The sequence below is a fragment of the Zeus faber genome, assembly GCF_960531495.2.
Source record: "Zeus faber genome assembly, chromosome: 22".
NCBI lineage: Eukaryota > Metazoa > Chordata > Actinopteri > Zeiformes > Zeidae > Zeus > Zeus faber.
This window is the reverse complement of record NC_137209.1, coordinates 12920933-12942530: the sequence shown is the minus strand read 5'-3', so window position 1 is coordinate 12942530 and position 21598 is coordinate 12920933. Positions and strand designations below refer to the sequence as shown.

At 46.7% G+C, this 21598-nt stretch overlaps 1 protein-coding gene across 1 annotated transcript in view; it reads right to left on the bottom strand.

Annotated features, from left to right (window-relative positions):
* dock11 (dedicator of cytokinesis 11) overlaps positions 1–21598 on the bottom strand; it is a gene marked incomplete at its 5' end in the record, with an annotated part of 67819 nt that overhangs the window by 32368 nt on the left and 13853 nt on the right. The window contains 17 exons of the mRNA XM_080023055.1: positions 44–127; positions 886–1010; positions 3107–3230; positions 4490–4582; positions 6917–6982; positions 7170–7354; positions 7749–7825; positions 8088–8210; positions 8364–8446; positions 8641–8763; positions 13296–13589; positions 15149–15289; positions 15457–15540; positions 17087–17166; positions 18763–18946; positions 20861–20995; positions 21248–21343. Of these exons, the coding sequence (XP_079879181.1) occupies positions 44–127; positions 886–1010; positions 3107–3230; positions 4490–4582; positions 6917–6982; positions 7170–7354; positions 7749–7825; positions 8088–8210; positions 8364–8446; positions 8641–8763; positions 13296–13589; positions 15149–15289; positions 15457–15540; positions 17087–17166; positions 18763–18946; positions 20861–20995; positions 21248–21343 (2097 nt within the window). The remainder of the gene's footprint in view (positions 1–43; positions 128–885; positions 1011–3106; positions 3231–4489; positions 4583–6916; positions 6983–7169; positions 7355–7748; positions 7826–8087; positions 8211–8363; positions 8447–8640; positions 8764–13295; positions 13590–15148; positions 15290–15456; positions 15541–17086; positions 17167–18762; positions 18947–20860; positions 20996–21247; positions 21344–21598) is intronic.

Sequence of the window (21598 nt, the reverse complement as noted above, 5' to 3'; positions counted from 1 at the left end):
GACATTCTGCGGGATTTACTGCGTGTGTAAAAGAGCGTTTTACCTGAGCGTATATGGTCGACGCCACGTGCGTCCTCATTTTGAACAGCGGCTTGGAATTTTCGACCCACTTCACATCCAGTTGTAACTGTCCCAAAAAAAATAAAAAAATACAAATAAATACAAATGAATAAACAAACAAACAAACAAACAAACAAACAAACAACACTGTCTGAATCTCTGAGAAAGAATGGAGGCGGGCTGGCAGAGTTTACCACCAAGACAAATGGACGTTACCGTCAACTTACGTTGCCGTGAAAAAAATCCCAGTATAATAACTTCAAACGGAATCGAAAAAATATTTAACAAGACATTTACTTTGGATCTTTCTCACTCACATTATAGAACACAAGCAAACGTTATATCAGCCAACATGGCAGAGGTCAATTAAAATAAACAAAACATTGGTACATTGGTCCCAAAACAAGCTCCAAGTCACCAGCGTGTAGGAAATTACTCGATTCTGATTGGTCAATAGCGGCGATCTGTCAATATCGGTCTGTTTATAATGACTGTTCTGCCCGTATTCACATCCTTCGTTCACTCCGCCTACATGCTATGGAAGACTTGAAGACATGAATAACAGTACATGAATAACTGTAAATAGGTGAGATTGGTTTCTGTGGGGCGTTCACTAAGTTGTTCACATGTTGGTGTGTTGGCCATGTTATCGTGAACTGAGAACTTCTGTATACTATGGTAATATCGCCATGGTGATATTTTTGTTGTGATAATTGCGCACAGGCAAATAGCCCTGGTGCTACGCCTAGCTCTGTATCTTTGGCAAGGCGTGTGGCCGGGCATAAGATAACATAAGATAAGATAAGACTTTATTAAGAGCTGCACCTTCTTGGCATCCTGGGTCTTGGCATCCATCAGGTATCCAGGAGGCAGCGTGGCGGCCACAGGCAGCTGCAGCTCCACGGACTGCATCCTGCCGTCTTTCAGCAGGGTGCTCCAGGAGTAGCCCACTGCGTATTTTGGAATTTCAAACACGTGCGAGGGTGTAAGTTTACTTGTACGCAGATTAATGCATTGTGTGGATACAGCTATATTCTGTTCAGCTATATCTATCTATCTATCTATCTATCTATCTATCTATCTATCTATCTATCTATCTATCTATCTGTCTGTCTGTCTGTCTGTCTGTCTGTCTGTCTGTCTGTCTGTCTGTCTGTCTGTCTGTCTGTCTGTCTGTCTGTCTATCTCCCTCTCTCTCTCTCTTTTTGGATTATGGTGAAAAGAAATAACCAAAAAATTATTTAAAGTGCCAATCTCACCATCAATTGCCGAATGAGGTCACACAAAGGTTCACCTGTTTACATTTACTGCCTTGCACTGTATAACTGTTTACACTCACTACTGCACTGTTTCATCAATTGCCCTTGCGCTGCTATCACCTAAAAAAAAACTGCACAATACTTTTTTTAACTTAACATTTTCTTATATTCCATAACCTGACCAAAACCTGCACAATATACATAGATATACTACATGTATATATATATAGTATTGATATAAAATGTCTTTTTATACTCTCTGTACATAATCCCCCTATACTCCTGACAAAACTGTATTTATAACCCTACAATGTTGTACATAATACGTCTCTTTTGCCTTCATAACTGCACAGAAACACTGTACTCAAATAGCACATGGGTATTTAAATGCTTCTTTTGCCCTTCTGGTTTGACGTCAACTGCATTTCATTGGTTCTGTACCTGTACTCTGCTAGTGACAATAAAGTTGAATCTAATCTAATCTAATCTAATCTAATTGAGCCTATGGCCCACTGATGAAAGCCCTTGAGTTTGCAGTATTCTGAATATTAAGAAATGGATGTGGCGACTTCCCCGCCCAGGCATTCAACGCATGGCGGGGTACAAGCGGCGCAGTTGGTGACGCGTTTTCCATCATCCCCGCAGTGTCTATCTACCAACTGACTGAGGTCACACGGTCGACACTGTTTGGATCCCTGGGAAGTGAGGTCCAAAAACAGACCTGCAATTACCACTTTTCGGCATAGATGCCGTCAAAAACAACAAAGTGGAAATCTTTGAGATTTACGCTTCAAAGGGTACATTTTTGAGTAACAAAAATAAATAAATAAATAAAATAAAAGGAGAAATTTACCAAAATAACAAATTAAAAAATTTGAAATATAAGTAGAACATTTTTTTTTTTCTTCCCCCCAAACTATAAATCCACTGTGAAGGTGTTAACTCTCCAGTGCAAACGTTGAATGTCTATAATGCTGCAAATAAGGGTTGTTGCTGTGTGTTAAATTACCTTTTACTTAGCAAGTAGTGGATTGGGGTAGCGATTACAATGGCTAACTAAAATCTATCCTCGGGTAATGAAATTATTTCCGTTATCCGTTGTCGGTGCTGTCTCATTGTCAGTACTGTCAACACCACAAGAGCAGATATACCGGTAATGCTCTCTGACATTTAGCATTTGAAAAGCATCAACATAAGCAGTAGATATATATGTGCATATTTAGACATATGTATCATGTGTCTAAATGTGATGGATGGATGGATGGATGGATGGATGGACAGACGGATGGATGGATGGATACCAAGTAGCAAGGGTAGTTCCTAGGTAGGAAGTAAGGAGCCTTCCTCGGTAGGAAGTCAAGGATAGTTCCTAGATACTAAGTAGCAGGGATAGTTCCTAGGCAGGAGGTAAGGAGCCTCCCTTTGAACTTGCACTTCCTCGGTAGGACGTCATGGATAGCTCCAAGATAAGTAGCAGGGATAGTTCCGAGGTAGGAAAGCGCAATGGGAGCCATTTGAAGCCTTGTGACACGCCAGGACCTCTAGGCTTTGTGACATGCCAGGACTTCTACTCTGTGAGGTAAGTACTGGAGGTAAATTAAGGTACGGTAAGTTTCATTTAGGAGGATTTAAATGTATATTTATGTATATATATTTTTTTTTGTATTTTGAGAGCTTATAGAGCTTATTGTGCGTAATCACCGGGTGTCATGACATTTCACTGCATGTATGTATGTACATGTATGTGACAAATAACCTCTTGAACTTGAACTCATACACACACTCACCCAGTGACTCCACCCCCTCCCTCTTCTTGGTGCTGGTCTTGTTGCTGAACTCGCAGCTGATGTGGTAGAAGGTGAAGAGGACGTGGTGCCTCTCGTGCACGTGGACGGGCAGCTCTATCTTAATCTGCGTACACAGGGCAGGTCGAAACTTACACGCTCGAAACGTACTTATCTTTTCCTGATCTGAAGTTTGACAATTCTGCCTAGGGCAGGTCTTACGAAACGTACTTATATTTTCCTGATCTGAAGTTAGACAATTCTGCAGGCTTCAATTCTTAATTTTATGACAAGCAAGGACGACACAAACAAGTCTGAACGTCCGTCAACTCAACACGCCAACAAAGAAAGAGGAGTGCTGCCGCGCCAAGAATATGACTTGCGATACCGATCGAGGAAGTAATTACAAAGCAATGGCTTTAATAAATACAGATTAGCCAAGTAACACCTGACTCTTGTTACATCTGACATGTACTGTCGGATATCAAAAGGGAATAGATAAAGTTGGATGGGTAAAACTTAAAGCCCAGGCCAATTTGTTAAGTCTTTCAATGCCAGTAAAACCTGTCCCACCACAAGGGGGCAGCAATGCCCAGTAAACATATTTTCACAGCTGTCTTCAACATTTCCGCTTTTTGCCACAGGATGTGACGCATGTTGTCTCTTCTGAGTGGACTTAGGACACCAAAGACACGGCTCTCTGATGTCGCACGGATTATTGCCGGAATCATAAAATGTGCACCGAAAGCACTGAGGTTTACGGAATACTTATAGGGAAGTGGTGTAAAGCCTTGTCCAAATAATTCCATCCGTGCATTGTGTGGCTATTATGCAATCCGTGGTCGAGCTGTCTTGTAGTGGAAAATTAAGCATGCAGGGCGGGTCAAATCCTTGTGACTGCCAGTCCAAGTTAGGAGAAGGTGTTGGGTGAATATTCAGGACTTTGATATAAGGCCCTGCGGTGCTTATGTCTAGCAGGAGGTCACCCGGGCTTCTAATCCATATGGTGGCCGGGGGCAGTTCATATTAGCCTTTCTGTCCCCCCTCGTGTCTCTGATGGTGTCCTGACCTCACCTCCTTTACCAGGACCCCCCTCTTCTCATTGCGTGTGTGTGTGTGTGTTTGTGTGTGTGTGTGTGTGTGCAGGGGTCCGGTGCGATTAGCCTAGTGTGAGATCAGCGTAGTGCCTCGAGACAGCTTTACGGGATTAGCTCAGCGCCGCCCGACCGAATCCCAACACTTTTCTGAAAATGGTGGTAAGTTGTGATCAACGGGAACTTCAGATAATACACTGGGGTTATTTTTTCACCTGAATTTCCCCATGGGGATTAATAAAGTATCATCATATCTTATCTTATGTTGAGAGTTTCGGAGAAGCAGTTTCACCTCGTCATAGAACTCCGGGCTCTGGTTGTGGTGCAGGACGGCCGCATAGGCGCTGCTGGTGAAGAGTGATTCTCCCGGCTTGCCGTAGATGCACTGAAACACAAGCAACGACATGTCAGGTCACCCCTCATGCCCTTCACAAAAAAAATTGTGGAAATGAGAAGGGCGGTTCCTTGTATAATTGTATAAACTTGTAGGACTTGTATAAATTGTTGAAAAGAAGCCCGCATTCCAGAAATGTTATGTCGCTCCACAGAGGAAAGATACAAACTTGCCCCAGTCAGTCCATACAGTACACAACATCTTCATTGAGAAAGAGTCTTGGTTGTTCTACACCCCATTTCCTCCCAATAAACATACTTCCAGTCGGCGCTACCAGCGCTAACTGGAACGGAAAATAGCTCCGTGGGAACCGTTCATAATCCAGCGTGGAGGGGTCAAGCCTAGATGAGACGCACGAGAGCCGACAAATGGGCAGATGTGTTCTGAAGTTCAGCCTGCTCCTGATGGGCTGTTTAATACCGTGATAATTAGGACACTAACCACTGCGGTCATTCCTAATGGGAGGGAATGGAAGGGAAAGAACAAAAGTTAAGACCCGCGGAACCCGGGACGGGAAGAAAACTGCTTTTCGACCCTACCGCCGGGGGGGCGCGGGCGGGGGTTATTATGTCTCATGAATGTCTCCGAGGGAGGTGCGGGGGGAGGTCCCGTGTTTTTATGAGGGTGCGTGAGGACCCGTGAGGAGGACTTGCAGGTAGCCGGTGTGCGTGCCGCCAGCGTAATGACACGGGGGGCCTGGCTGGAAACCGGGCACGGAAGTGGAGACGCGATGCGAGGCCCGATTACACCGTCTGGGGGAATGTGGGCCTGTGTGGTCTGGGGACGGATCTTTTTCGCTTTGCTCCTGTTCGTACATGCATCGTGAGGCAGAGCCAATGAATGTGCCTTGCCTGGTGACTGCTCCAAATATGTTTCAGATGGCATCAACCCTGAGGCCCTTAATACATACGATTTTAACGACGCGTAGACAAGCAGACGTGAGGTGTGCGTCGTCGACGTGCGCATACTCGCCTGCGGACTTTTGTGCGAGGATTTAAAAGTATAACCAGCAGGGGGGCAGACGAGGGCGGACTCCGCGGCCGACGCCGGTGAATCTTATCCTATCTCATATCCAGCATCTCCCTCTCTGCTCGTACATAATGGGGGTTCGGACCCGTTTCCGTTTGCTTTTGCAGGTTTCCATGCCGACTTGTAAAACGATAGCGATCTCACGCCAGCTATTCCGGCAAGAACATTTGAAATGAGAGAGATTGCGGACAAGCGGTAAAACTTTCCCTTTCGAAACTTTCCGCCATTGTTGTAGTTCGTTCGTAGGGTCTGCGCCGGACCTGCCAGTCACATCCTGATACACAGCCCCCACTGGGCATGTGTCGAATCCTATCTCGCGGACGCGGTAAACTTCAAGGAAACGCCATCTTTTTTCCAACCTCTTAAGTTCCACTTTCGCTCCCCAACAAACCTCCGGAGGATCGGATACTGTTATTTTCGATTTTTTCGCTACGCTACTTGATCTCCCGTGAGGTGTGCCGCCGGGCCCGCCGCCGTCCAGTACGCTGTCGGCAAAAACGACTCGTTTGCACCGATGCATTTCGATCTGTCCATCTGCAGTCCCCTTGATCTTTATTCCCTCCCTGCTGGAAAAGAAAAAACATCTACGGGGGCTTTGATGACTGTTTCCTCCCACAAGCCGTTGACTTGTGTGGCAAGAAGGGGGAGAGAGAGAGAGAGAGAGAGAGAGAGAGAGAGAGAGAGAGAGAGACAGACAGAGAGAGTATTCATTATCTCTCCTTGCCAGTTGTAATGACCAGCTTCCCAGCTTTGTAATGACCAGACTAGCTCTCCTTTATTTTGAAATAAAATAGGAAAAAAAAAAGACCAATCGTATAAAAATAATATAACGAAATATATAACATGTCATTCTGGACTGACCGCTGATCAGTTACTGCTGAACAAACATCCAAAACGCCACTGAGGCAACAAGGGATTGACAAGTGTTAAATGACGGCGCAGTGCACTTGCAGCAAGAGCAAATGTGCTTGATCACGGCCGCGGATGTGTCCCACAAATAAAACTCGTCAGCGGTGGCAGAACTTTGGATTTGGAAAACTAGGACAAACGTGTCAAAGGAAGACGAACACCTCAAATTGACATTGGCATCTCCGATTCCATCGCAATGCCAACGCAACTCAAAACCGGGCCCGTTTCGAAGATAAAAAAAACAAAACAACATGAGAACCTGGGATCTGCGCAAAAAGTGAAGGCCGACTTTTCTCGCCACTCACAGGATGCCACACTCGGCAACGTCGGCGAGACCAGAGCCAGCGGCGCGGTTGGAAACACAGTCTCGCTCCGTGTTGAACCTACCTGCAGAGGGGCGGCACCTTCCTCGTCTGAGTCTCGGAACTGGACGCAGACCGCTATGTTTCGAGCCTGTCGGTGAGAAAAACAAGAAATCCTCCGGTCAGTTCCCGCGGTCAAGGCGGAGGGACTGCACCTTGCCTTTCCATCGAGCTCTTTGGAGAAAAATTCACGAATGTGGCCACACGACCTAGCCTCCATATTAGTCTCCGGTCTATCAACAAAGTAAGCCCACACTTGGCGAAAAGTGCACGCCGACCTTGGCGAAGGTCTTCTGGTTGTCGTATTTGAGCTGCAGGGGGTAGACGTAGAGGTGGTTCTTGTAGGTGGTGAAGGGGTAGTTGTACTTGGCCTCCTCGGGGAGAAACTCGTCCATGTCGACCGAGACCCTCTCGCAGCCCTCCTCGAAGGGCTTGACGGGAACGTAGGAGGACGTCACCGTGTCTGGATGGATGGAAGGAAGGAAGGAAGGAAGGGGAGAGCGGTGAGCAAAATCTATCCCCCCCGCCCTGCCACAGAACCAAGAATACTTTTTTTTTATTATGAAGTCTGTGGGTAGCGTAAGTGTCGGGAAAATGTCTAAACACTCTGTAGCACCCAGTGCTGTTGTACAATACCCAGTCACTCACGAATCTTCTGTTTCAAAATTGACACAAATGTAGACCAATACGTGCGTGTATGTGTGTGTGTGTGTGTATGTGTGTGTGTGTGTGTGTGTGTGTGTGTGTGCGCGCGCGGGTGTGTGTGTGTGTGTGTGCGGGTGTGTGTGTGTGTGTGTGTGTGTGTGTGTGTGTGCGTTTGTGCGTGTCGGCCTGGGGACCAGGGACGTGGCACACACTTGAGATGTCAGGTGGGACACACTCGATGGTGATGTTGAGCTGCCCCGGGATGGTCTGCAGCTTGCTCTTTTCTGGCCTGAAGACGGGGAAGAAGAATCGATGGGGGACGAATCACAATGAAGAATCAATGGGGGACGAATCACAATAAAGTAACAACAAGACTCAGATATGGGTTTAATCAATAACGCGGAAACTCGGGTAATGCTACGGGCAACAGTACGAGCAGAGAACATGTACTAATATGCAACAGCAACTGCCATTTACTTAGCTGTGTTTTTTTCTAAACGACAGTGACTCGGCACCGACACGCACAGCGGAAGCTGCTGGCGATGACTCACTTCCTGATGTCGGCCAGCAGCTTGTTGATGTCATCGGTGGAGATCTTGCTGCTGTCCTGGCGATAGAGAGGGGAGAACTTGCCGTCCATGTCCAGGCTGCCCTGGGCGTCCTTGAACACTTGCCTGGAACCCACGGGAGAGCGCTGGCGTTACTTTATGAAACACATTAGAGGACGCGGCAGACTTTGACGAGCTTATTCCACTTTGCCCCTCATAGGGATCCGAGCAGATTGGTTGCAGGGTGATGTGATGAGTCAGCGTGTGTTTCCATCTTACTTGGCGGCCCAGGCGAAGGGCATCCTGTACTGGCCCAGACGCTGGCACGTCTGCTTGGCAGCCTTCAGCACCTTCTGAGCAGTCTGAGCAGAGGCGTAGAGGAAGGTGGATGAAGGCAGCGATGTTAAAAAAAATATATATATTTGAAACAGCTTTGAATTTTACAAAATTTGGGAGGCATTATCGGGGGCGTACATGAGCTCAGGGGCTCAAATAAGGCAACATTTTAAACGTGTCGGCCTTCACGTTTCTTGATTTGCGTATTTTTGCAGCGGACCTTGTTGACGTCGGAGGTCTTGATGTAGGGCTCGGCGCAGTGCGTGATGCCGTTCTGGAGAACCTTCTCCACGCGCGCCACCAGGAAGATGTCGGCGTGGGGGTTGGTCACCGAGAAGATGCCCTGGAGGAGGGGAAGGAAAGACGAAGGAGAGGAGGACCAATCAGCAACTGAAAATGAGTCTCGCTGTTAAGTAGGCATACGGCCTCCAGATACGGGTGCTGTTAAAGGTGGATATCTAATGAAAGAGTGTGATTCCTTTAACCAACAACTCCTATTCGAAAAGGGAGCAAGGGTCGAAAAGCATCCTTTCCATCCTTTTGGCCCTTTGCCTTTGTACGAAGTGGCTTGTGGCGCCGCCCCTTGCGGCCGCCTGCGCGAGCACCGTGTGTCGATTACGCACATTTGAGTATTTTTCGGGCTTATCGAGCTTGTGCGTAATCACCGGGTGTCGTGACATTTCACTGCATATATGTACGACCGTATGTGTATGTATGTGACAAATAATCTCTTGAACTTGAACTTGAACTATTGTCAACTTTGGAAGAACTTCAACTATAGTAAACTGTGCACCATCAGCCAAAATAAATACTTTTTTTTTTGATGACTTCCACAAAATTACTTACTCTTACTAAATGTACGGGTCCCTCATTTTGGCTATGTACCACTATCCCGAGCCCAGCGAGGAGTATAAAAAAAAACAAATACAAAATGATGGCCCTCGGCTTTCTATCAGCCGCACTCCATCTTCTGGCACGGTACTAAACCAGTCTTTGGCCAATAACTAATAGCGAAGTTGACAACCATGATGTGACGTGACGTTCTCAAGATGAGGCTTACGGAAACATGAGATAACTCGGCCCGCACAGATAAATAACCATTAATTTATGTGCAGGCGCTGCCTCCATCTCTGCTCATCCATCTCTCCTCCACCAGGCAGAGAGGGGAGTGGCTGCCGTTGGTGGCTTGAGCTGTGCAGGAAACCCACACAGCGCACAGAAGTGACAGCTTTGCGTCTTTCAGTGTCAGTGCAGAGTGCACGCACGCACGCGGGAGACAACATTTACACGTCCGTGCGTGTCTACATACACTTAAAGAGAGAATTAAAAAAAAAGAGATATTGATCTTTGCCTCTGCCTCTGACGGAGGCAGTATGTTTAAAATGAAACCCCGACAGTCGGCAGACGTCCGCCGGAGAAGGAAGAAGCGAGAGAAAAGCACCAGAATTTATTTAGGAAACCATGAAAAATGCAGCGGGGAGTGCCATAACCGACTGAGGGCATTAAGTCAGCATTTAGACGTGCAGAGCTCCGAGAGGCCACGGCTGCTTTCAAAATAAAAGTAGCGGCTGGGACGGGATAAACTCGCGCCTCATTAATATTACAGACGTAACAAAACAAAACAAGGGCAGCGACTGAGGCAAGTCAGATGACTTGAGGAACAGAGAGTACCAGTCAGTCGGAGGCACCAACGCTCCGGTTAAACATTAGCCCGTTGCGGAAGTCTGTTTACTCTCTCCTACCTAAATGTATTGCACCTTGACATTTGCAGATCCCGCTTATTTGAAATTTTAGTGAAACAGTGACAATAAGGATGGTGTTTGTTACTTTTACCTTGTTCGATATTATCTGAAATTGGCAGAAAAAGGAAAATGATCAAACGCAAGAGTCTGGTTTGCCCGACTTATTCCAGAACCTTGTCCTGTTAACAGCACATGCTTAATTTAAGGTGTGGCGGGGACAATGGGGGGGAGGGGGGTGTTGGAGAAAAATTAAGCCTGAGACCATCAGAAGGCCACTGAGTCTTTCTTACTGAGAGTTTCTGACCTTGGACCACACCCAGCTCACCTAAATTACACTGCAGGCCGTCAGGCTATAATAGCACACTAATGACAGAGGTGAAGTCTGCATTTGTATGTCTGCGTGTGTGTGTGTGTGTGTGTGTGTGGGTCTAGACCTTACCCAGAGGTTGGTCCAAGGCACTCTACACCAGGGACCCTGTAATTTATACATACCATAACCACGGCGGGCACGGCTGTTTAAAACAGTCTTACAGAACATGCACTAGACCTACACTGATTTTTCATCTGTTCGCACAATAGCCTTGTGATGTCGCTTGTCATAGAGTGGGCTGTCCGTGTGTGTGTGTGTGTGTGTGTGTGTGTGTGTGTGTATGTGTGTGTGTGTGTGCGCGCGCGTTTCTGTGTTTTATTAACAACCTATTATGATCTTTTATACAGAGGTATAAAAGATCATAATAGGTCGGTTGAAATATGTAGGTCTCTTTTTTGCTGAAAATACCACTCAGATGATGCATTCTAGCCATTGTAACGTGCCTCTATAAACCTCTTATTCCAAAAAGGACTGTATTTTGTGGGAGGAGCTACCTCCCTTGGCCCCGAGTTCTATGAGCCAACGGGGTTCGAGCACGAGTTCTGGGATCTGTGAGCCAACGGTGTTTGAGCTTTTACTTCCAGGTTCCGTTGTATTAACTCTGACTTCACCTCATCAGTCCACCAAAATCTTGTTTCTGAACAAAATTTCATGCTAGAAATAAGCAATCCAGTGGCTGAACCTTCACTCATATTAGATGTACACGGCCTCGTTTAAAAGGTTGTTCCGTGAACGTCGGAAAATAAAATAAAATACAATTAATAGAATAAATAAATACATCTACAATAAAAACACACTATTTTTATTGGTTTTGTTTGGAGAAACGCACAGTGGATCGAATCGCATGAAAAAAATCAGCGACGTGCCTGATCTGATGGTGCAGAGAGTAGAGATAAACATTGGAAACCGAGTGTTCAGAGCGGTGGGAAGCGTGAGGGTTATGCTCACAGCGATTACTTTGTCATCAGTTGACCTCGTTATTTGACACTTGGGCCACGTCTCATATGAACATCCGACATTATTACATTATATATAATATGACAAAAAATAAGGAAAAGTGTTGTCGGTCCCCTTTAAAATACCACTGCTCCCGATTTACTATTGGTTAACGGTCTCGATGGCTGACATCATCATTATTATAAGAGCCAAGCATCACACAGTCAGAGATGGAGAGCTGTGTGTGTGTGTGTGTGTGTGTGTGTGTGTGTGTGTATGTGCGTGCGTGTGTGTGCGTGTGTGTGTGTGCGTGTGTGTGTGTGTGTGTGTGTCTGTGTGTGTGTGTGTGTGTGTGTGTGTATCTGCGTGTGTGGCTGTGCTAATCTCACAACCACCTGTGGAAGTTTATACTTCACACCAGCACGCGGAGCCAAGAGTAACACTCGCATATGGAGGTTATTCTTTCCTCAATAAACTACAGGCTTAAAAAACGGCAACCGGGGGGGGGGAGGAGGGCGCAGAGTCTACATCACTAAGCCAAGGCCGTAAATTTGACAGAACACTAGCGACAAAGTTATTCTCAGACAAACGTGAAGTGAGTCAGGCTCTAGTCAGGCTCTCAGTCTATCTCAACCCGGTCGAACGTTTTTAGATATGTGAGACCTCCGATGTTTGAAGGTTCGGACTTTTTTTTTGGGCTTGGATCCAGTTGTCCGACGTATTGAAAGAGATGATCTGGAACTGGCAGGGTAGCGTCCTGCGTTGCGACTGAAGTTGAGACTCCGGGCCCCGAAGATGACGACGGAGAAATCCGAAGTCAACTTTCCTTTCCTAATGCGTTAAGTACGGGTATGTGGCGCCGCGGAAACACATGGCCGCAACATGTGAAACCCCAGGCCTGGGAAACCAAAATATGAAACCCAACACTATCAATGGACGCGTTCAGCAAAACCATGATCACAGGCACAGGTGGAAAATCCACGTTCAGAAAAACAAAATTCCACTCCGGGATCTCGAGCTGCCCCGGGATGGGGGCATCGGCTTCGCCGGTGAGCGGGACACAGGGGTCCGACCGAAGAGCGGAATCGGCTGGATCGGCGCGCAGACTTTTCACTTTCCGGACCTGGAATTTTCCGCCTCCGATCACAGGAGAGGGCTACAGAAAAACCGATGGGAGATTGCGTTACGGTGCGACCAAAGAAAGTTTTGACAATGAGTGGATTTTGGGTGATGCATGTTTCACACCCTACTCTTGGCCGGCTTCGTCAGCGGACGTCAACCCGAGGGGCTTTGAGGTTCAGCCAAGAAATTTTGCCGACGGGGAACAGACCACCTGAGCTATCGCCTTGTGGCTTTCTCCTCGCTGACCTCAGTGTCTCTCCCCGCAATCTTTGGTCTCTATGCCAACCACTCCCTTGACTCAATGTGAGCATTGTTTTTTTTGGATTTCAAAGTCCATACAATGTCAGTTGTAAGCCAAAGCCAAAAGTAAAGCAAGGGGTGTACAGTCATTGGTAAGTCATTACATACAGAGTTCATGTGTCACATGAAAGCTAGACACGTTTTAGTTTTAAAGCTCTAATTGACCTTTATACTTACAATTTCAGGAATAAGAAAGAAAAATTTGATATCGAAAAAGGTACACAGCCCCAATAATTGGTATTTTTTGGGGGGGTAGTTGTCTGTTTTAATACTCAGATTACCACTTAACCATTCCGGAAGGGGGATCCCACTTAAGGTGTCCACCTTTTCTGCTCATTTGTTGAGTTTTTCTTCTCCTGAGTACTAAGTAAACTTCACAATAGAAATAAAGAAAAGCAAGCGAACCTGCGTAGGGAAGTGCAGCAGGGACTCCGACACCCTCTGGAGGACAACCAGTCCGTTCCCCCTGCCGCCGCCGCCGCCGTCCCCGTTCACCAGGGCGCCTCCTCCTCCGCCGGCCTCCCCCGCGCCCCCGCCCCCCTCGGAGTCCGAGGAGGAGGAGGGGGAGAGGTGGCCCGGGGCCTCGCTGAGCAGCATCTCCCGCACGCAGGGCGGGTTGAGGTCCACGTGGAAGTCGGCCGAGATCTTGCAGCTCTTGGAGACGTCGAAGAGGGCCAGGCTGATGAAGAACGGCTCCACCTTCAAAGAGGGAGGGTCGTTCATCATTTGAGGAACTCCCTCGAGTAAAATACTCGGGAGACCTGTTTTTCACACAACCCGCTGAATAAGGACATAAGACACAATTTGAGTCCAGTCAATTCATCTACAAATTGAAAGATCCGTTTTTTTTTAGGTCTTTCTGGCTTGTTAAGACTGAATTTCTCTCACTCATGTGTTTGTGTGTCTGTCTGAATGAATGACTTTGCGCCTTTTCCGAAGTGGACCAGCCTCGGCCCTCCTGGGAAACACTGAGGCCGACGCACAACGCGGAGTCGGGAGAGACGGGAGGAAAAACAGTAGGAGGAGGAGAGGGCTCTTAGCTAGCGCCGGTGGAGATTTATTTCGGGAGTTTTATGAGCACGGTAATCCAATTCGACGAAGCAGGGGCCGGAGCCCCGCGCTGCAAACTGTTGCCTCATCCTCGCAGCAGGTTCTACATTCGTTCATTGCGGCGCGATGCTGCAGTTTGGGGCCGCCTCCCAGCAGAGGTGGAAAACCATTGTGCACGGTGCGGTCATGTAATGGTCATGCATAAAGCTGATTCAACTATTAGATTTCATGTCAAATTGTATGAAGTCAACCCGGCTCTACGAGGACAAAATAAGTCGTTTATAAGCGAGGTCCAGGAATCTAGTAGTGTGAATGGTTCATGCAACCGGTGTTCCAATTATCGAATTGAGACGCAAACTGAACTGAAAATGGACAGCCAGATAAAAGGAAAATTTAAGGAATGTATTGCTGTTCACACTGAAGAGAAAAATCCATAGGCAGGACACTGGCACATTAAGAGATGCGGTTTCATGCCAACATTTAGTTCAGTGTCGTGTGCAGAAAAACCTATCAGGGGTCCCGACAACCACTCAACTAAAAGCAGGAGATTGTTGATATTCACCTCCCTTGTTGAAAGCCCCTCCTCCCCTCCCACGCCCAATTTCCACTGGAACAGTGACGTTTAATGGACTAATGTTCCTCAACACTCAAAAGGCAGGGTTTAATCTGGCATTATAAAATGAAATTGAAGGACGTTCACATACTTTTTTAAGCACTATATTTTCCCTTTTGAAGGACTTAAAGGACACAAGAAAATATAATCAATTTTCAATGTGATCCACCCCATATTTACACATGATTTAAATAACAAAAACAGGTGGAATATCATAGGTTTTCAATGATCACGTGTTTTTTAAGGACTTTTAAAGCACTTCAGCACAAAGGGGGTTAATTCAAGCACTTCAAGCACCTCAAGGACCTGTGTTAGAACCCTGTATGAATCAAAATAGCAAAAAGATATCTTGCATTTTGGCAGGATTAGCTGCTTTGTTCCCGGCCTGGGCAGGTTGGTATCCATTGCTGGGACGATTGCAAGATGGAACGGCATGAATTATGAAGCGAGATTATCTGGGGCAGCGCTACAAAAGGAGGAGACCGAATCCCACTTCTTATCCCACATTCAGTAAATCATACCGTAAATCTACTTGAAAACAGCCTCGAAGCAGGTACTGTGTCCGAAAAAATGAAAAAGAAAAAAAAAAACGTACATTGGTCAGGACGCCGTCCCCTTTCTCGCTGACGCAGCCCTGGAGGCTGAAGGTCAGGTCGTGGCAGCCGACCATGACGCGGCGGCCAAAGCGCTCCTCGAAAGGCTTCACGTCCGGCTCGATGCCGGAGAAGTCCAGCCGCTGTGGGAGAGAAGGAGGCAGAGGTGGAGGAGAGGGAGGGGTTGAGGGGTTGAGATACACAATAGCCAAGTCGGGGGGGATGGGGGGAACGCAGTGTTTGAGTCCAGTGTTGTGAACAAAGGATGGGGTAAAGCATCAAAGCGTCAGAAGAGGCACCCCGTGGGTACCTGCGTTTCGGGGTCCAGAGAAAACAGCTTTTGCCTGCCCTCGTTCCTGTTGATTTTATTGAGCTGGTCCGTCTCCCTGGCGTACTGCAGAGAGATGGAGGGAGGAGGAAAACGTAAAAAAAAGACACGCCGGGTATTAAAAGTCCACACAATAACATAAAAAAAAATAAAAAAAACGATACGGAAAAGGAGGATTTATAAACGAGGGAGAAACACTGGCGGGGAGGCTGTTTTTGGAGGAGCCCCCTCCAAGCGATACCCCCGCCGTCGCTTCTGTCCGAGGTAAAGGATCCGCGGAGTCAGACGAGAGGAAGGGGCCTGGGAGACAAGTGGACAGACAAAGAGAGCGGGAAAGGAAAGGAGGCAAAGATCCCTTCAGGCGCCGGTGAGAGACCCCGCCCCGCCCCCGTTCCCCCCCCCCCCCACTTCGGAGCGCGGGAGCGGGAACGTGGCCCGGAGCGAAGAGTCGTGAACCAAACGCCGGTGCGCAGGGGTCTTTGTTGTCTGTGCGTGGAGTTGCTGGTTTTTGTTTTTGTTCAAAAAAGATGCTTTAAATCCGCGTGGTGCCTCAGGGGTAAAACGCAGCTGCTCCCCAGGTGAGGAGGGAGACAAAAGAGCTCTTACCAAGCATATTATTGACTGTGATTCTATTATTCTTAACTACTATTATCGCACTCAGTCGTGTTCACATATAAATAAAGTTTAACTGATTAAAAAAAATTGCCTTTTAAAACTTCTCTTCCATACATGAAAACAGCTCGACATTTAGCAAAAGACTTATGTTGAAGACTTATGTGTTTAAAGCAGGTCGGGCATGTAAAATCACAATTGAATATTCCTTCCGAAAAAACACATACGTTTGAATATATCTGAATATCTATTACAGTTTTAAAATGTGACAACTTGACCAGCTTTCGGGCTGTGTTTTTGCGCGGCAGGCTTGGGCGATTCGGGCAAAATTTCAACCATCCATTCGGAGCCCCCAGCCTCCGCTACCGCCTCCCTCTCCTCCTCCTCCTCCTCCTCCTCCTCCAGAAACGTGGTGGTGGGACGGCTCCTATGTCCGGGATAGTGACACGATTTGGTTTGGCTTTTATTTTGCTCCTCCGCTCTTTATCCTCTGTTGTGAGTTTTAAGAAACGGGAAAAAAATGCATAATTAAGCGATTGTTTTAACCGAACCTCCCGGTGAGACCCGGTGCTCCGTCCCGGGCTGCGGTGCGCCGTGCGGGGCGTGTGCTGCCGGCAGAGCCCGGAACACCCGTCGAGTCCGGAGCCTCTTCCAGAACACTGCGTCCTTTTTTTTTTTTTAAACCTTTTGTTTTTTTCAATTTAATGAGCATAAAGCCGTCCATGCACCTACTCAGCTGGCGGATAAAAAAAAAATAGGAGCGCACGGAGCTTTTCATTTTCAGATTGAATGTCTTTTTTTTTTCTTTACAATTTGAATAGCATTCATCAGCGCTTCATAGGCTCGTGGCAAGATTTGGACATTTGCCGTACGGTGAAGCATCTCCGGCTCGGTTGGAAGTAAAGTCGGCGTATTTAAAATGACGATCCACTAATGAACGACCGCGGCGCTCCGTGATTTGGACAGTGATCATTTTGGTGTACGGAGGTGTACGGGGTACCTTGTTTAGCTCGGGGTGGAGGCTCCTCCCAAAGCTTTCCATCAGGCTGTCCCCCTTCCCCTGGCTGGCGGTGTCCTCGTCTGATGGGACGGGAGAGTTATAGGCATGCAAAATCAGTCACGTACGGTGGAGACAAATAACCAACCGTAAATGAAGAGGCTCTCAGAGGGTTCCAATTAGTTATTAACATTATTAACACTGGTTATTTTACCACATTTTTTCTAAATGTTTTCAAATGTCCCTTTATTTGCTAAAAGGGGGACGGTTATGAGTTGAGCGCGAGTAAATTTTCAACAGGAATCCCCAAAAAACAAAAGCATATTTTCCTTATTCCGCTGACTGACTGACTGACTGACTGTGTGTGTGTTGGGGGGGGGGGGATTTACATTGTTGGACTCAATGGTTTCATGCTTCTCTGGAGATTCTCCAAAAATGTCACAGGTGAGTTTGTATATTCTGCATGAATTTTCTATGACTACAGGGAAAGTAGGACAGCGAACATTCTCGAAACGCTAGCCGGCAGTTTTGCTCAAATTGCATAACGTGGCTGGCGTTCCTCCAGCGAGAAAGATTCCCTCCCCAAGTCAACACACGATTCCAGAGACTTCGGGAGCCATGTCGAAAGGTTGCCTGTGGTTATTCATGTAACAGGCCCGCGCATTCCTCCGATTCACTGCAAAGTCTTAATAAGCCGGGACAGCTCCAAAACAATGAAGGCACGTTATTCCCCAGGACTTACTTTCTTTAAGTAAAGCACGCAACTTTTTCACGAGAACAGAAATATAAAATTTAATCTTGTGGTTTTAGCATCCATGGCTTTACAGATCCTTGACCGAACATCCACGGCTATCTCTGCCTTCGAACAAGCAGGCGGGTGGTATCGGAGGTTCCTTTCGGGCAACTAAGCAACGGGGGCACTCAAATCAAATAATCTAACGCCTAAATATGTTATGTGGTGTCACATTTGGATGAAGAAACCTGACCACACCAAACCAAATCAGCTGGATCACATCTTCAGGTGTCCCATAGTAACGAAATGAGAATGCCACTTTAATTCACATGCCACTTTAATGCACATATCTGTATATACATAATAGCCTATTCCATATACATAAGCATATTCCCTCTATCTATTCCATTTTATTTCATTGTATTTTATTTTATTCAATATATTTTTATTCTATTCTATAGAATAATAAGTATTCGGCTTACTGTATTACGTTTTAGGAGTCAGTTAGTTGGTCTATTAGAAAGAAATTTTTCCTAGGACATATTGTGTGTTATCACCGGGTGCGTTGCATAACATTTCACTGCATATATGTATGAAAGTATGTATATGTATGTGACGAATAAACCTCTTGAATCTTGAGGTATCGCCATATCTTAAAGCACAAGTGTACCAGAGTTAGTTTTTTTGGGGGGGGGGGGGTCAATACCAAGGCGAGGCTAAACAGAGGGAATCAACAAGCCTAGCTCCGGAGCAATTAAGGGGAATAACATTTTCCAGCAGAGTCGTGTTGTGAGTTTTCTCGGAAAGGGAGAGAAAACTCAAGTTGTGCTTGACATAGCCGTCGTCAGCAGTTTCACATCTCATCCCGATACGGACGCTTGGTTTTGTCGTCGCCGCGGGGGACGAACGCTTTTCCGCGTGGCAGGCGCGTTCTTTTCGAACTCACCCAGGGCGCAGTCCAGGGGGTCCCCTCCGTTCCTCCGGTCCGGGCCGCTCTCGCCGCTGGTCTGCAGCGCCTGCTTCAGCGTCGCCACCCACTCCTCCATCTCCGCCTCGCTGTCGGCGGCCAGGAAGTGGCTGTAGCGGTCCTGCATCTTCAGCTCAAAGCCGTTCCGACGCATCTTGGGGCACTGAGGACGGGACGGGGAGGGAGAGGAGGGACTCGTAAAAGGGTCAGCAGGGAACATTTGGCATGTATTCAAAGAGCATATATTCCCTTGTAAATTGAACTTCCTACTCTTTCACTTGGCACTCGTGTCGTCTATGGGCATCCTGCAAAGCAGCTGATCCTCAAAGCGGGCCCATGACATTTAGCCAGGGGGTCCATGAAAAGATTTGGATTTTCTTTTTAAATATATATATATTTCTATTTCAATCATTTGGATTGTCCTTTTTACGTGTATCTTTTAATATTTGGAAATAAAATATATTTCCAAATATCTCCTTTTACCCAGTGAATACATTGTTTTTATATTCTGCATTTTTAAAATGGTGCAATACAAATTCTAATGCATTTCCCTTGATTTGTGTTTGTTTTCCACATGTAGAAGTGTGAGAAATAGACCTAATAATAAATAATAATGTTTTGGGACATACATGAGGGGGTCGTCAGATTATTTTCTCTCATATAAGGGGGTCCTTGGTTGTCCTTGTCCGTAGTCCTTGGCTATTGTTATTTGCTGTTTACTGTCACTTGTGTCGTGGTATTTGAAGCTTTTTTTTCCCCTCCACTGTTCTAATTTTAGAATGTGCTGATAAACTCAGGATCGCAAGTTTGACACAATCATTCCGTCATTGTGTTTTTGCATGAAAAAAAACCCCAAAAAGAAAATCTCATGATGGGAGAATTGAAAAATCTGCTTTTGCGTGACTCACAAGCCACACTCCCCAGGAGTTGTTATTGCGCCCGCTAGGAAGTAAAACCCTCTCAGTTCCCCTCCCAACTGTCCGTCTCCCGCGTGTGGCCGTCCGCATGACGGCCACCGGTCGCGGTGTCTGACAGAGCCGGTGCTCCTGTGCCAGGGGCCGGCAAAGCCTGCTGGGACTGAGGCCCGGCCTCCCTCCTGCCCCCGTCGACGGAATGCCGTAAATCTGCCTAATTGGGGCGGCTAAAAAGCTCCCGGAGCGCTGCGCCGAGAGCAGGATATGCACTCAGACGTTCAACGAGCCAAGAAGCGGCTGGGAAGTGCTAGTATCCTCAATGTCAGTCCCCTCATGAGCAACTGCCCATACTCCAATATGAGGAGTCACCATGAACCGTGAAAAAACACCTTGGTTTGTGTTCATGGCCGGGCAATACATCGATATAATATCATTATCGTGATACGCCGTAACATCATGATGAAGTTTTGTCTTTGAGGCTGCATTACTGCTTTACTGCATAGGCTGTCTTTTGCTTTTGTGTATTTAACTTTGTCTTTTTTTTGTATCCCTGCCCTCTGTAAGCACTTGGAGCAAAAAAAAATTTTTGTTATCTTAACGTGCGCTATAAAAAAAAGATTGATTAACTGCCCGATCACAGTAAAATAAGGCAATTTTCCCAACTTTATAGATCGTTCTAGCTCTCTAGTTCTAATGCCTCTCCCTGATCGGTTATAATATACACATTTCTGATTACTGTTTTGCTATTGAAGATTTCTTATGCGTAAATATCTTTTGAAAGCAAGATTCAAGATTCAAGATTCAAGATTCAACAAAAGCCATCCCGAAAATATCGTCAAATTGTTGAAAAATAACATAAAAAAAAAAAAAATATATATATATATATATATATGAAAATAAAAGTAACATGTATGTAAACATCTATCCACAGATTTATGATGCCGGTGCATCACTTGTGTACAGGCCCGGTAAGGGGGACAGCCAAATCGCACATTTATCAGAAATTCAAAGAGGGATTGCATGGGTGCATTTAAAAATGTCTAAAAAATGATACATATTAATGCTTGGGATTTGTTGAGCCAAAAAATAAAAATAAAAACACGCATCATTAGAATGACGTGCGATAGTGAGTGTTGAGATGGCTCGCGACATCCCAGCCGTACCTGAACGACATCGATACAAGAATCCAGGTAGATGGACCCTTTGGTTTCCTTGCAGTTCTTCTCGTCCTTGTAGGAGTTGAGGATGTAGGAGCCGTCGGGGAGCTGCGACAGGTAGAAGTACCTCCTCTTGAACACCTGCGCGGGAAAACGGAAGAAAATAAAAAAAAGAGGTCGCACACCCGGGCCTCTCTCAAAATCTCACATTCACCAGACGGCCGAGAAGAGGAGGATTTATTTCCTTGTTTGTTGATGAAGAAAAGTAGTAGCGGGGTAGAGAGAGATGCAAAGGGTTACAGTGCCAAGCCAGTGGCGTTGCTACGGCTACACGCCGTCGTTGTTGCTGCGGCGTGGCATTAATAACAGACAGGCGCTGCGGCGCTGACTCACCCTCATGGAGACAGACAGGCTGCTGTTGATGTTGGCCTTCTGCAGCCAGCCTTGCTTCATGATGCCTCCCCTCTGGGAGCAGAGGGACGCGGAGTCCTGCCGGGCGGACGACCACAAGGAGGGAGTCACGCGCGTGTCCAGGGGGACGGAGAAACACACACACACACACACAAACATACACCAACCACACACATCGCATTTCGCACCGGGGAGCGGTCTCGTGGCAGAGGTGATATATATTTACAGAGGTGAATTCACAGTGTGAACGCTGCAGATACAATGTTATGCGACATAAAATGCCACTGGGTGGGACAAGCAGGTGCTCAGTGGGTATGTGTGTGTGTGTGTGTG